The sequence below is a fragment of the Orycteropus afer genome, unplaced genomic scaffold, assembly GCF_000298275.1.
Source record: "Orycteropus afer afer isolate SDZICR_OR568_19922 unplaced genomic scaffold, OryAfe1.0 scaffold00022, whole genome shotgun sequence".
NCBI lineage: Eukaryota > Metazoa > Chordata > Mammalia > Tubulidentata > Orycteropodidae > Orycteropus > Orycteropus afer.
This window is the reverse complement of record NW_006921609.1, coordinates 6,408,513-6,421,066: the sequence shown is the minus strand read 5'-3', so window position 1 is coordinate 6,421,066 and position 12,554 is coordinate 6,408,513. Positions and strand designations below refer to the sequence as shown.

The 12,554-nt window shown below is 32.3% G+C and overlaps 1 protein-coding gene across 1 annotated transcript in view; it reads left to right on the top strand.

The window, feature by feature from the left end:
- USP25 (ubiquitin specific peptidase 25) overlaps window positions 1-12,554 on the top strand; it is a 172,131-nt gene that overhangs the window by 151,301 nt on the left and 8,276 nt on the right. The window contains exons 19-22 of the mRNA XM_042783647.1: window positions 2,348-2,526; window positions 4,434-4,512; window positions 8,066-8,145; window positions 11,108-11,231. Coding sequence (XP_042639581.1) covers window positions 2,348-2,526; window positions 4,434-4,512; window positions 8,066-8,145; window positions 11,108-11,231 — 462 coding nt within the window. The remainder of the gene's footprint in view (window positions 1-2,347; window positions 2,527-4,433; window positions 4,513-8,065; window positions 8,146-11,107; window positions 11,232-12,554) is intronic.

Sequence of the window (12,554 nt, the reverse complement as noted above, 5' to 3'; positions counted from 1 at the left end):
GGGTTTGAACCACCAGCCGTCTGGTTAGCAGGCAAGTGTCGTAGCCACTATGCTACCAGAGCTCCCAAAAACAACATATATAGTCATTTTGAATCTCATTGCCTTCAGAATATATTATATGTTTCTCTAGTTGGTATGTATATGTCAAACCCAAATTCATTGCTGACAAATTGATTTTGACTCATAGTGACTCTGTATGAGACAGAGTAGAATTGTTTCATAGGTATCCAAGGCTGTAAATCTTTATAGAAGCAAATTGCCACACCTTTAACCACTGTGTCACCAGCACTCCTTGGTATGTGTATAGGCACAATAAAATAAAGTCTTCAAGGATTCAAATTATAAATATAATTTAGAAAAGTAGGAAAAAGTAGATAGAAATCTCTTAGGTGTTTAGAACTGAAGAAGGTATCAAAAAATATTCTTGTTGAATGGTTACTTTGTAGGTAGATGACAAGAAAGGACATCCCACATGCAGAGAACTTAATAAGCAAAAGCAGTTGTGCATTTGTGAAGAGACTAACTTGAGCTAAGAGAGAAATCCATGGGTAAAGACTAATAGTAATCAAAACTGAATAGGTATCATTGGGTCTGATTAGGAGGGCAATGGTGAAGGTCTGGTGAAATAAAACCAAAAGAACTGAATCGACTTCTGTCAAGTCGATTTCAACTCATAATGACCCCTCCTTGGGTTTCCAAGGCAGTATCTTTACGGAAGTAGATTGCCCAATCTTCCTTCTGAAGAATGGCTGGTGGGTTTGAGCCACCAGCCTTCTGGTTAGCAGTCACACCAGAGCTCCTTCTGGTGAAACAGAGGTTAAAAATAATTAAAAAGTAGTTCTGTAACCTAATGATCAATTATCACATTTTATTCTGTAAATTTGTGGTGGTTTCATTGCAGTGTCTGCAATAATTACATAAAATAATTGCCATCATAATCAGCCAACGAATATAGAAAGGACAAACTTAATTATAGAGCTGGATTCTGAGGAAGTAGTATGCGGCAAATTGAACAGCTCAGCAGTGCTAACTTTACTCGTAATGGCAGCTTATGTAAAGCTCTGCTAAATATACCAGCATCTGTTGAGAATTTGAAAGACTAGATACAACCCCCAGTATATTGTACAAGTCAGAAATGGAAGTTTATAAATAAAAATATATAGTGGAGAAATGAATTGATACTGATGATTCATGTTTGCGTGTGTGTGTGTGTGCATGTGCGCACACGTGTGTGTTTGAAATACTGCTCTTAGAATTTTAGAAATGCCTTACTATCTCTAGTGGTTTAGAAGATTGAAAGTACTATGATCTTGACATTCACTTGTGATATTGGGAGAATCTTAAATAGAGTAAAATGAAGATATAAACTTCTTCCTTTTTATAAAATGCAACCAGATAGGTGGTAGTTTGTAGATGGCCAAGAATTGCTTAAAGGCATTTACAAAACAAAACAAACAAAAACCTTTCTAAACAGAATAGATGTTTTGTAATATATTTTGCATATATAGTCCCATATTTTTGTGGCTAGGAGAGCTATAATTTAGGTATAAGTCTAATATAAATGAATATAAAAAAGTGTTATCTTTATTTATATGGGCTGCTTGTATAAGTTTCCACATGTCTAAATAAATAATTTCTAAATTATTTGCTCATATATGAAAACACATATTATTATGTATTAATATTTATTATTCCCCATTGTTATTGTAAATTCTTAGGTGTTTCTATTTAAAAACAAAAAAAGTAAGCTGAAGCATCAAGGTAATAATAGTGAAAACATTTATTAACAATTATTGATAATTAGTACACTGATAAAACTCAAACACTGATGAAGCAACATGGGATTCAATATCAAGGCTTGCTATTTCATCCCTTATTTGTGAACTATTCAGCTTAAAGGTAATTGTGTAGTATTGCCATACATTCAAGAGCCAGCCATTTTCTTTCAAATATGGATTTTCTGGGGAACTATATTTGGATTCTAGAATTTGGAATATTAGAAATGCACATCATACTGATAGGAGAAATAAAATGGGGTAGGAGAAGTTAACATCCCAGTGATCAGGCTCTGAACCCAGAGTTACTCACTTAGTAAGTGTAGATGCATTAGTTTACCACTTCTGTGTATGAAAACAAAAAGAGTATTTGTATAGTGGAATTTTGAGGAAGAGCATATGTAGTCAGTAATTTAGAAAATAATTACAAACTTTGAAACATGAGACAGTATTTTTAGATGTACTACCTTGTTTGTAAAACTTAAGAAAGGAAAAAAAAAATGAATTCAGGAATAAAGTTGATCTTAATTATTAAAATTAACCAAAATTGTCATTGTCATTTTATTTTTTAGGCAATAAAATTGGAGTATTCAAGGCTGGTTAAGTTGGCCCAAGAAGATACCCCACCAGAAACTGATTATCGCTTACACCATGTAGTGGTCTACTTTATCCAGAACCAGGCACCAAAGAAGATCATTGAGAAAACACTATTAGAACAATTTGGAGACAGAAATTTGAGTTTTGATGAAAGGTAATTTGAAAGTAAGAAATATCTAATCCATATGTTTAAAATTATTCTTTAAAAAAAAAAAATCCCCATGTAATTTTAAAATGCTTATTTTATACATAAAAAAGACATTTTTAAATAAATACAGCACAAAATTTGATTTCACCTAATTTGAACAGCTGCTTTGTAAAATTCTCTGGAATCTGTAATCATGTGTTAAAGATTGGCCTGAAAAATGACTTCAGTCATTTAGTAAATTTTAATTATGAATCAAAGTACAAAGCTAAACAATGGAAGGATACTCAGAAGAATGTAAGGACAGCCTAACAAGACTTAATATTTTAAAGGCGGAATGAAGGATTTTTAGCCTCTGCACTAGGAACCTTGTGAATCAGAGAATTCTTTGCTGTAAATTGAGGGGAGGCTGTCCTGCATTGTCGTGTGTGTAGCAGTATGCTTGGCCTGTAGCTGCTAGATGTTGGTAGTATCCCCTTATTTGTGAGAACCCAAAATGTCCATATTGCCATATGTCTCTAGTATGGTTTAGGGAAGAAAGCACCCCTGTTTGGGAAGTATTGGAGAAGAGTATCAAATCAAGTATGTAAATAAACATCCTTTGACAAAAAAAGATGTACAATAGTTAAATTATTTTTGGATTTTTTACAAAATGTTTTCTCTTACAAATGTTTCCTGTTTAAAAATTAAAAAGTAATCTAGTTAGAATGAAACAAAAAATATTTAGACTCCATGTAAAATTCCAAGATTCTGAAAGTTATTTTAGGATACAACATTTTTGCTGTCTTGGAGTTCATTGTAATCACAGTTTAATTCTGAAATAAATGATTATTCTTTCATGGATGTCTCTAAAAGTATATAGTTAAAAGGAAAGGAAAATGAGATAAAAAGCATCTGGATTCAATTCCTGCTTTACTGTGAAGCACTATGCAATTAATTAATTTAAATAAGTAAATGGATTTGAATAATATCTGGTAAATTAAGTAAGTATTTGATGAGTCTTCGCTAATACTAGTTTTTACTACTAGTAGTATCAAAAATCATTTATTTTGCTATGGAGAGCTATGGAGAACTCAAAAAAATGACTAATTATTGCCATCCTCATCTGATCTGCCATTGCACTTTGTTCTAATCAATATGTTCTGTTGAATTAGGGGAAAATGTTAAGGGAGTAATCACATTAACTTTTTAACCTTTTGCAATTATCTGTCCTGGAAATCATAACTCAATCTGTTTTGATAAACTGATATTTCTTGTACTTGAAAGAAGGTATATGTGATTAATTATATGTTGTGAAGCTTTCTTTAGCAGTAAATCCAACCATAAAATCTATTAGACTGTTGCCATCCTTATATCATAGGCACATTTTGGAATTCTCCTTTTTACTATTTAAGAATAATGCCATTTGGTAGAAAAATAAGATTTAATTAAAAAAAAAATTCTTATTCTTTTCCCAATGTAATTTGTATTGCATCTGTCATTGTGTGTTCAAGGTATTTTAATTCCACTTAAGTGACCTTTTGTAGTTTGTATATTTATTGATAGAGTGTAATTTAAACACTGTAGCCAAATACAAATATAACATGTTGTTGTTGTTATGTGTCAGTTGGACCCGACTCATAGTGACCCCTCCTTGGGTTTCCGAGACAGTATCACTATAGAAGTAGATTATTGATGCTATCTTTATATACTTTGTAATTATTTAAAATTGGTCCAAAAAACCACATTTTTCTCTTAAGGTTGTTTGGGAGATGTTTCCTTATATATATATGTATATGTATATGTATTGCTCAGTGGTTAACATATTTCATTTTTATATGTGTTTGCTAATTTAGTTTTTGTATAATATGGTTTTTTTTTTTTTGGCTTTTATGTATTTTGTTTTTGATTTGGGGATACATTTCTTTTATTTGAAGGTGTCACAATATAATGAAAGTTGCTCAAGCAAAACTTGAAATGATAAAACCTGAAGAAGTAAACTTGGAGGAATATGAGGTAATGTCCCTTTTTAGAGGTTGTAATACAGATTTTAGAGTTTAGTAATGCACTGGCATTCCTTTCATTTCAGTACAGCTAAGTTCAGATTTTTAGGGCTGATAAGTAAAATTAAATGTCTACGTCTACGTTGAAGTCATTAATAACTTTGTAAATTATTTTAGGATTAATATTATATGCTAACATGTAAACCAGTATATTTAAAACCAAGGAATTTTTTCCTTTTTGTTTTTTAGTATAATCTGTTATACTGTGAGATTAATTCCAGCTACTTTTTTTCATGAACTTGTTCAGTTCAACTACAATACAACAAATCACATTATTTTTAAAACAGCAGTTACATAATTACAACTAATATTAAGTACCTACTACATGCCAAATATGGTTCTAAGCTTTTTACATATATTACCTAATTTAGTCCAGGCATGTGGTGTAGTCCCTAAGGCATTTGACTGCTAACACGAAGGCTGACGGTTCAAACCCAAGAGCCACTCCTCGGAAGGAATATTGGGCAATCTTCTTCTGTAGCGATACCACCTCAGAAGCTCAAGGAGGGGTCACTGTGAGTCAGATCCGACTCAATGGCAGTGAGTGAGTTTAGGTTTTTTTGGTTTTAGTCCAGGCAATAACAACATAAATAGAAGCTCAGGGACATTTACCTATAAAGGAAGCACATTAATCAGAAAATTTGACCAAGATATATGATCTGGAACTGTAGGTATCCAGAATATGTTTCTCATGACCATGAAGAGCAAATAGAGTCTTTTTTTTTAAGTTAATAACAGCTCCACAATCATACCTTTTAAATGAGTTGATCTCTCTAGCCTTGTTCCCAAGATTCAAGTTACGTGGTACTTAATTTTCAATTCTGATTTGCGCCTGCAACCACTCACCCAAATTGCTTCATCAGGTTGGATTTAGCAATCTTTATTCAGAAACCTTCTCATATTATTTCTAACTTAAGATCAAATGAATACTGTTATTGTTGTTGTTATGTGCCATCGAGTTGGACCCGACTCAGAGCGACCCCTCCTTGGGTTTCTGAGGCAGTATCACTATGAAAGTAGATTGCCCAACCTTCCTTCCGAGGAGTGGCTGGTGGTTCTGGTTAGCAGTCAAGTGCCTTAGGCACTACGCTACCAGAGTTCCCTTAAATAAATCTTAGATATCTAAATGACATGTTTTTGGATTCTACATGTCCCTCTTTTCTTTGTCTTGCTCTTAAGTTATGGGTCTTAAACCTTGACCAGAAAACCAAATCTGGCTCACCACCTAGATTTATTGGAACACAGCCAATTTTTTGTTTATAGTTTGTAGTTGTGGCTGCTTTTGCATTGTGTGGTTGTAATGGAGACTGTACCTCCTGTGAAGCCTAAAAACACTTATATCAGGCCCTTTACAGAAAGTCTATTCTTGATCAAAGTAACAACTTCTAAAGCAATTCTGATGCATAGAATGGCAATTTGAATAATTTCTCCAGAAAAGGTAATTTTATACTTTCAGAACAGCTTTTACCTTTATTTGATATGAAAGTCTACTAATAATATTAAAATTGTACTTTAAAACATTAAAATTATTTATATTCAGGGAGAATATTGTCAGCTCATAACTTGTCTATATAATTATTACTTTCATCTGTTTATAAAAATGTGTATAAATGTTTTAACATTTTTATTATCAGTATATCTTTTACTGAAATTATTAAAATTAATAATTATTAAAATTATTTAATTTTACTTATGTTTTTCTTGAATCCATTTGTATTAAATGAGTTAAAAACATCATGATTTTATTTTCTCCTACAGTTACATCAGCTCTGAGTCACTTAGTCTATTTAAGTGTTCTTCATTGTTCTTGTGTGTGTATGTGTGGAGTGATTGGGAGGTGTGAAATGTGCCTTCTTTACAACTGTCCATTTCCCTTTTCCTCAGGTAAATAGATTACTCAGCTACCATACTTAAAATGAAATTTACCAAAAACTTAGAAAAATTAAAAGTTTAAATAAATTTATGATAAAACATTTTACGTAAGTAAAATTTTGCTGAAGAGAATTTAAAAATGGTTGCAGCAGTATATGGACAGAGAGCTGCCAGAAATTCAGAAGAGGACATGAAACAAGGGATATCATTGCTGATGTTACATGAATCTTGGCTAAAAACAAAGAATAGCAGGAAGATGTTTACTTGTGTATTATTGACTATACAAGGAAGGGACTTCCAGAACACTTAATTGTGCCCATGAGGAACTTGTACATAGCCTGAGAGGCAATTGTTCAAACAGAACAAGAGGATACTGCATGATTTAAAATCAGGAAGGGTGTATGTTAGGGTTGTATCCTTTCAATCTGTATCCTGGACAAATCATCCAAGAAGGTAGACTATATGAAGAAGAACATGGCATCAGGATTGGAGGAAGACTGTTAACAAGCTGCGATAATGCAGATGACACAACCTTGCTTGCTGAAAGTGAAGATGAAACAATTACTGATGAAGATCAGAGAGTACAGTCTTGGGTGTGGATTATACCTCAGCATAAAGAAAAAGAAAATCTTTACAGCTAGAGAAATAAGTTACATCACGATAAATGGAGAAAAGATGAAAGTTGCAGGGATTTCATTTTACTTGGATCCACAATCAAATTATTGATTTTCCATGGAAGCAGCAGTTAAGACATCAGATATCACATTACACTGGGCAAATCTGCTGCAAAAGACTTCTTTAAGGTGTTTAAGAGCAAAGATGTCATTTGAAGACTAAAATGTGCTTGACCCAGGTTATGGTATTTTCAGTCACCTCACCTGCTTATGAAAGCTGGACAGTGAATAAGGAAGACAGAAGAAGAATTGATTGAGTTGAATTGTTGGTGAAGCACACAAAAAGCATCTTTCAAGGAGTATAGCTGGAATGCTCCTTAGAAGTGATAATGTCCAAACTTGGTCTCACCATTGACACACTGACTGGAACAGTGAGCTTGAGTATAGCAGGAATTGTGATGATGGCACAGAAAGCAGTGTTCCATTCTGTTGTGCACAGGGTCGCTATGAGTCAGAGCCAACTCAGTGGAACCTAACAAGGAACAGCATAGCCTTTTTTAAATTAATTTTTGTACAATTCTGCATCAGGTTACAGTGTCCAAGCTTTGATTCATTTCAAAGTAATAACTACTTTTACCTCCATAAGAATTTAGCCAACATTCAATGTATTTTATATACTTCAAAATAAAAGCATATTATTACAATATTATTAAATATTTTTAAGAACAAGAGAAAGAGATTATCCTGCTTTTCTAATTGTGGTATATCCTAGTGAGATCTTTGTTAATTTTTCATCAATGCCTAATAATTTTTATATTTATTGTTACATTAGTAAATACTTTTCAGTAAGAATTTAAAATCTTGATTTTGGTATAATTTATCTCAACTTGAATTCTTTCCTTTTGTTAATTCAAATAATTATCATAGAACTGTTGTATAACTTAGTTACTTTATGAACAGTCCTCATTTCAATTTCAGTTTCATATTCTCTGTATTTTTAATACTTGTCTTTACCTACAGGAGTGGCATCAGGATTATAGAAAATTCAGGGAAACAACCATGTATCTCATAATTGGGCTAGAATATTTTCAAAGAGAAAGGTATGGGTTCATATAGTATTTGTCCTTCTGTGATTGACTTACTTTGGTCAGCATAATGTCCTCCAAATTCATCCACGTTGTGAGATGATTCATGTATTCATTATTCTTTAATGTTGCATAGTATTCCATTGTGTGAATGTACCATAGTTTGGTTATCCATTCATCTGTTGATGAGCATTTAGGTTGTTTCCATCTCGTTGCTATAGTGAATTGAATACAAATTATTAAAGTCCTTGTCACTGTGTACTTTATAAAGAGAATTCCCTTTGGTTACTGAAGTAGAATACTGTTTTAATTAATAGCTTCATTTTATTAGTTTTAATTTTATTCAGGGTTTTATTTCTTAAACAGAAATACTCGAATTCACTTTTAGGTTTTCTGAGATTTGTCCTCATGTGACAAAAATATTAATATGCTGCAATTGAATAGAAAGTCTATGATCAAAGAAGGTATTTACATTTGTAGATAAAGAAATATGTCTCCACAAAAACAAGATAACTTCAAGTCACACATCTAGCTAATGAGCTAAAAATAAAAGTAGACCAGAGTATTGTTGTATTATTTTAAAAAATCACATAAGTACAGAAAATATCCATTTAGCTCACTCAGTAAAGATTAAAAATATGAAGCTGTCCCTTTCTAGCTACCTGCATAACTCCTACACTAGCTTTTCTCAGTTAACGTTTGTTAAAGGATTTTAAGGTGTACCTCAGAAGTCCTTTCAGATTTTGTAGTTGGCTGAGTGTTTAAATACATACATGTTTTGAAAGTTGGTATTCTAATACAGTAAATGTTTATGAAATTGGAAGAATTGACTAGAAAATTAGTAGTGGTAGCAAATAGAATGGATTATCTTGAAAATAAATGTTAGTTTTTGGGTTTATCACATTAAATATATAAGTTATCAAAGCCAGCAGCATATAAAGCATTGCCAAATGGCTCTGTCAAATTGTTTTCTAATGAAAATGTTAATACTTGAAAGCCTTGAATGAAGTATTTACTGTTGGGCCATTGCCAATTCTGTGAGTAGTGAAATGAAATCATGCTTTCAGGAGAAAGCTTTTAAACAGTAAACCCAGTAGCTATGAAAGAAAGATACTTGTGCCAGTTATCTATTAGACAACAACTGCTTCAAAATAGTGGTATAAAACAATAACATTTACTACTGTGATCACTTTGTTTTGATGTAAGCAAGACAAAAAATCTTTTGCTGAGATTATGTTCATATTATTTCAAAATAAAATTTTGTACTCATGTTTTCTCAAAAACAAATTCCTGAGAAGTCATTTTCAAAAAATATTTGTTTTACAAAAGCTTATTTTTCATGATACAGTTTCAGCTGTGTAATTTGATTGGCATAAATGTGTATATTACTTTCCAAATAATTTTGCATTGAACTTTGAGAAATAGAACAGATTAATTTTTATCTGAATACATTAAAATAACAAACAGTGACACTGATTGGCAGTATGACGTTGCTATGTGCCGTCAAGTCGGACTCGACTTATAGCGACCCCTCCTTGGGTTTCCAAGGCAGTATCATTACCGAAGTAGGTTGGATTGGCATTATAGAGTTTTAAAATTTTCTCTCTTTAAAATATTTCACTCTTTAGGATGTTACATTTTTCTATGTTGATCCATAATAAGATATTTTAGATTGTAAAACTGACACAAAGCAAATACCTTAAATTAGTTTTCATATTTCAGTTATATACATTTATGGATGTATATATTTTTTCCTATAGCATGCTAAACCAAAACCAAACCAAACCCAGTGCCATCAAGTTGATTCCAACTCATAATGACCCTATAGGACAGAGTAGAACTGCCCTGTAGTGTTTCTAAGACTGTAAATCTTTATGGTAGCAAACTCCTCATCTTTCTCCTATGGAATGGCTGTTGGGTTCAAACAACCAGCCTTTTGGTTAGCAGCCAAATACCCCTGTATCACCAGGGATCCTATAGCATGCTAAGAGAAGGTTAATTATTTTAGTGACAGTATAATATTCTATTCAACATTTTCCTTGCACTTCCATTTATATATGTAGTTTGAAATTCATTACAATCTTACATTACTGTTACTTATGTTAGCTATACTACATAGACCTTACCCTGATAGCTTTTTATGTTAGGTGTTTTGTTGTTTTTCTTCTCACCATACTGCCCAGATTTAGAAGCATTCTTTCCCTTTTCCAACTCCTATTTCCTTTGGATAATTTCTCCCCCTATCCTTTTATGTTTTTATGAATGCTTATACAAAGGAAAAAAGCAGTGCTTATCCAAAGGAAAAAAAAAAAAATCTCACTGCCTTGGAGTCGAGTCTGCCTCATAGCGACCCTCTTTGGGTTTCCAAGGCAGTAAATCTTTATGGAACTATATTGCCACACCCATCTTCCTCCTGCGGAGCAGCTGGTGCATTTGAACTGCCAGCCTTCTATTTAGTAGTCACATGCCTTAGGCACTGTGCCACCAAGCTTCATATACAAAGAAAAGCAGTGAGTAAATGGTCACTTAATGAATGAACAAATGATGTTTGTGATAAAGAAACAAAGTAAACTGATCTTCTTCCTTTATTCAAAAATGACTTTATATTGTTAAACATGTAAATCGTTGGCTTTTACATCAGTCTTAATTTTGACTCCAAAAAGAAGGCATCGAGAAAATAAATACTGAAGAAGACAAAAGGAATTATCTGATTTCATCAATTTTAAACTTTTTCTTTCAGTTTTTTCTTAAGTAAATTTGTTACTTTATTTTTTTTTTAACTCTAAAGACTTAACTATCTCTTCATATCAGATATTGCTATTACTACGGAGGTGGTCTCAGGCATACAGTCTCTCCAGTGATATTTTTTGCTGTAATGTTGTTCTGAATAATCAAAATTTGAATGTTTTATAATTTAGTTTTTATTTATTTTGTTACAAAATTGAGATACTAATGTGTTTCATTTTTCATCTTTAAGTTATATAGATTCCTTGCTGTTCCTTATATGTGCTTATCAGAATAACAAAGAACTCTTGTCCAAAGGCCCATACAGAGGACATGATGAAGAATTGATATCACATTATAGAAGAGAATGCTTACTAGTAAGTTGAGTGTATACCTTATGTGTTTGCTTGACCATTTTTTTCTTACATTGGGTATATTTTCCAAGTTCATGTATCAGTGATTGATTCTATAAACTCTGATGGTAAAAGTCATGGTGAAGACTCTGCCAGGGGATCTTCACCACATACTTCTTTAAAATGGGGAATACACTTAATTCTTTACCCTTCCTTCTTTATGGATCCTAAATATTATAAGTGATAAATGGGATCAGAACAATTAAGTTCCTATATTCAGATTTCTTCAACACTGCTCCCACTCCCTTTTTTGATAGGGCAGAAGGGAGTGCATAGAACGTGAAGAATTATCATTTTTATTATCCAGAAAATAATGGGCTTTTAAAAAATTTTATAGACAGTAGTATATTTAGTCTAAATAGTATTAAAAATATTCATTGTGTAATAGTACCTTTTTTGTACCTAGTGATTGGTAGTTCCTTTCCTTAAGCATTTTCAGTAAGTGCTAAAATATTACTGTTATTAAAACTTCTTAATAATTTTTTGTACCACTTTACTCTTTAGGTATCTGAGGACTTTGTAGATGTTCCCTTAATCAACTAACCTATGTATTAAACCACAAATTCCGTCTTTGTATTTTTTCGATGAGATTTCATTCTTATTTAACTGTTACTTCACTCTATATCATAAATGCCTATGTTATGATTTTGTTTTTCTTTTAAAAATATATGAATAGAAAAAAAAGATTTAAGAATGTTTATTTTCTTTGAGCCTACATAGGTTTGTTAATTAGTTTGTGTGTATTTTCAAAAACTCGAAGTAGGTATGTTGAATCAATGTTTGCTTACAGTTTTAATGTACAATATACATTAATTTTAGTCTTCAGTAAGTTTTTACAGATTTTGAGTGGCAGTGTAAGAAGGTTGTGATCATATTGTTTTTCTTTCAGCTAATTTTTACTGCATCTGGGTTTATTTTTAAATTTGAATTGTGTATTGGTTTGTATTTGGATGGTAATATTCTGTTTGGCCAGTTCCAGAAAGATTTTTTTTCTTTTTTTATTGTGATTTGGGTGAAGATTTACAGAGCAAATTCACTTTCCATACAGCAGTTCACATATACTTCGTCTCATGTCATTGACCACAGTTTACCACAGTGCAACAGCTCCCCTCACATTTCCTCCCCATAGTTACCTCTTCCCAGTGTCCATCCCTCCTGCCCCCTGAGCTGTCTCGCTGTGCATAAGCAGTCTTTCTTTCTCCTATGATTGTTCTCTCCAAGGAGTGTATCTACTTGAGGTAAATGTTCAACTCATATGCCTGTATTTTGTTTGGCTGGAAACCACAG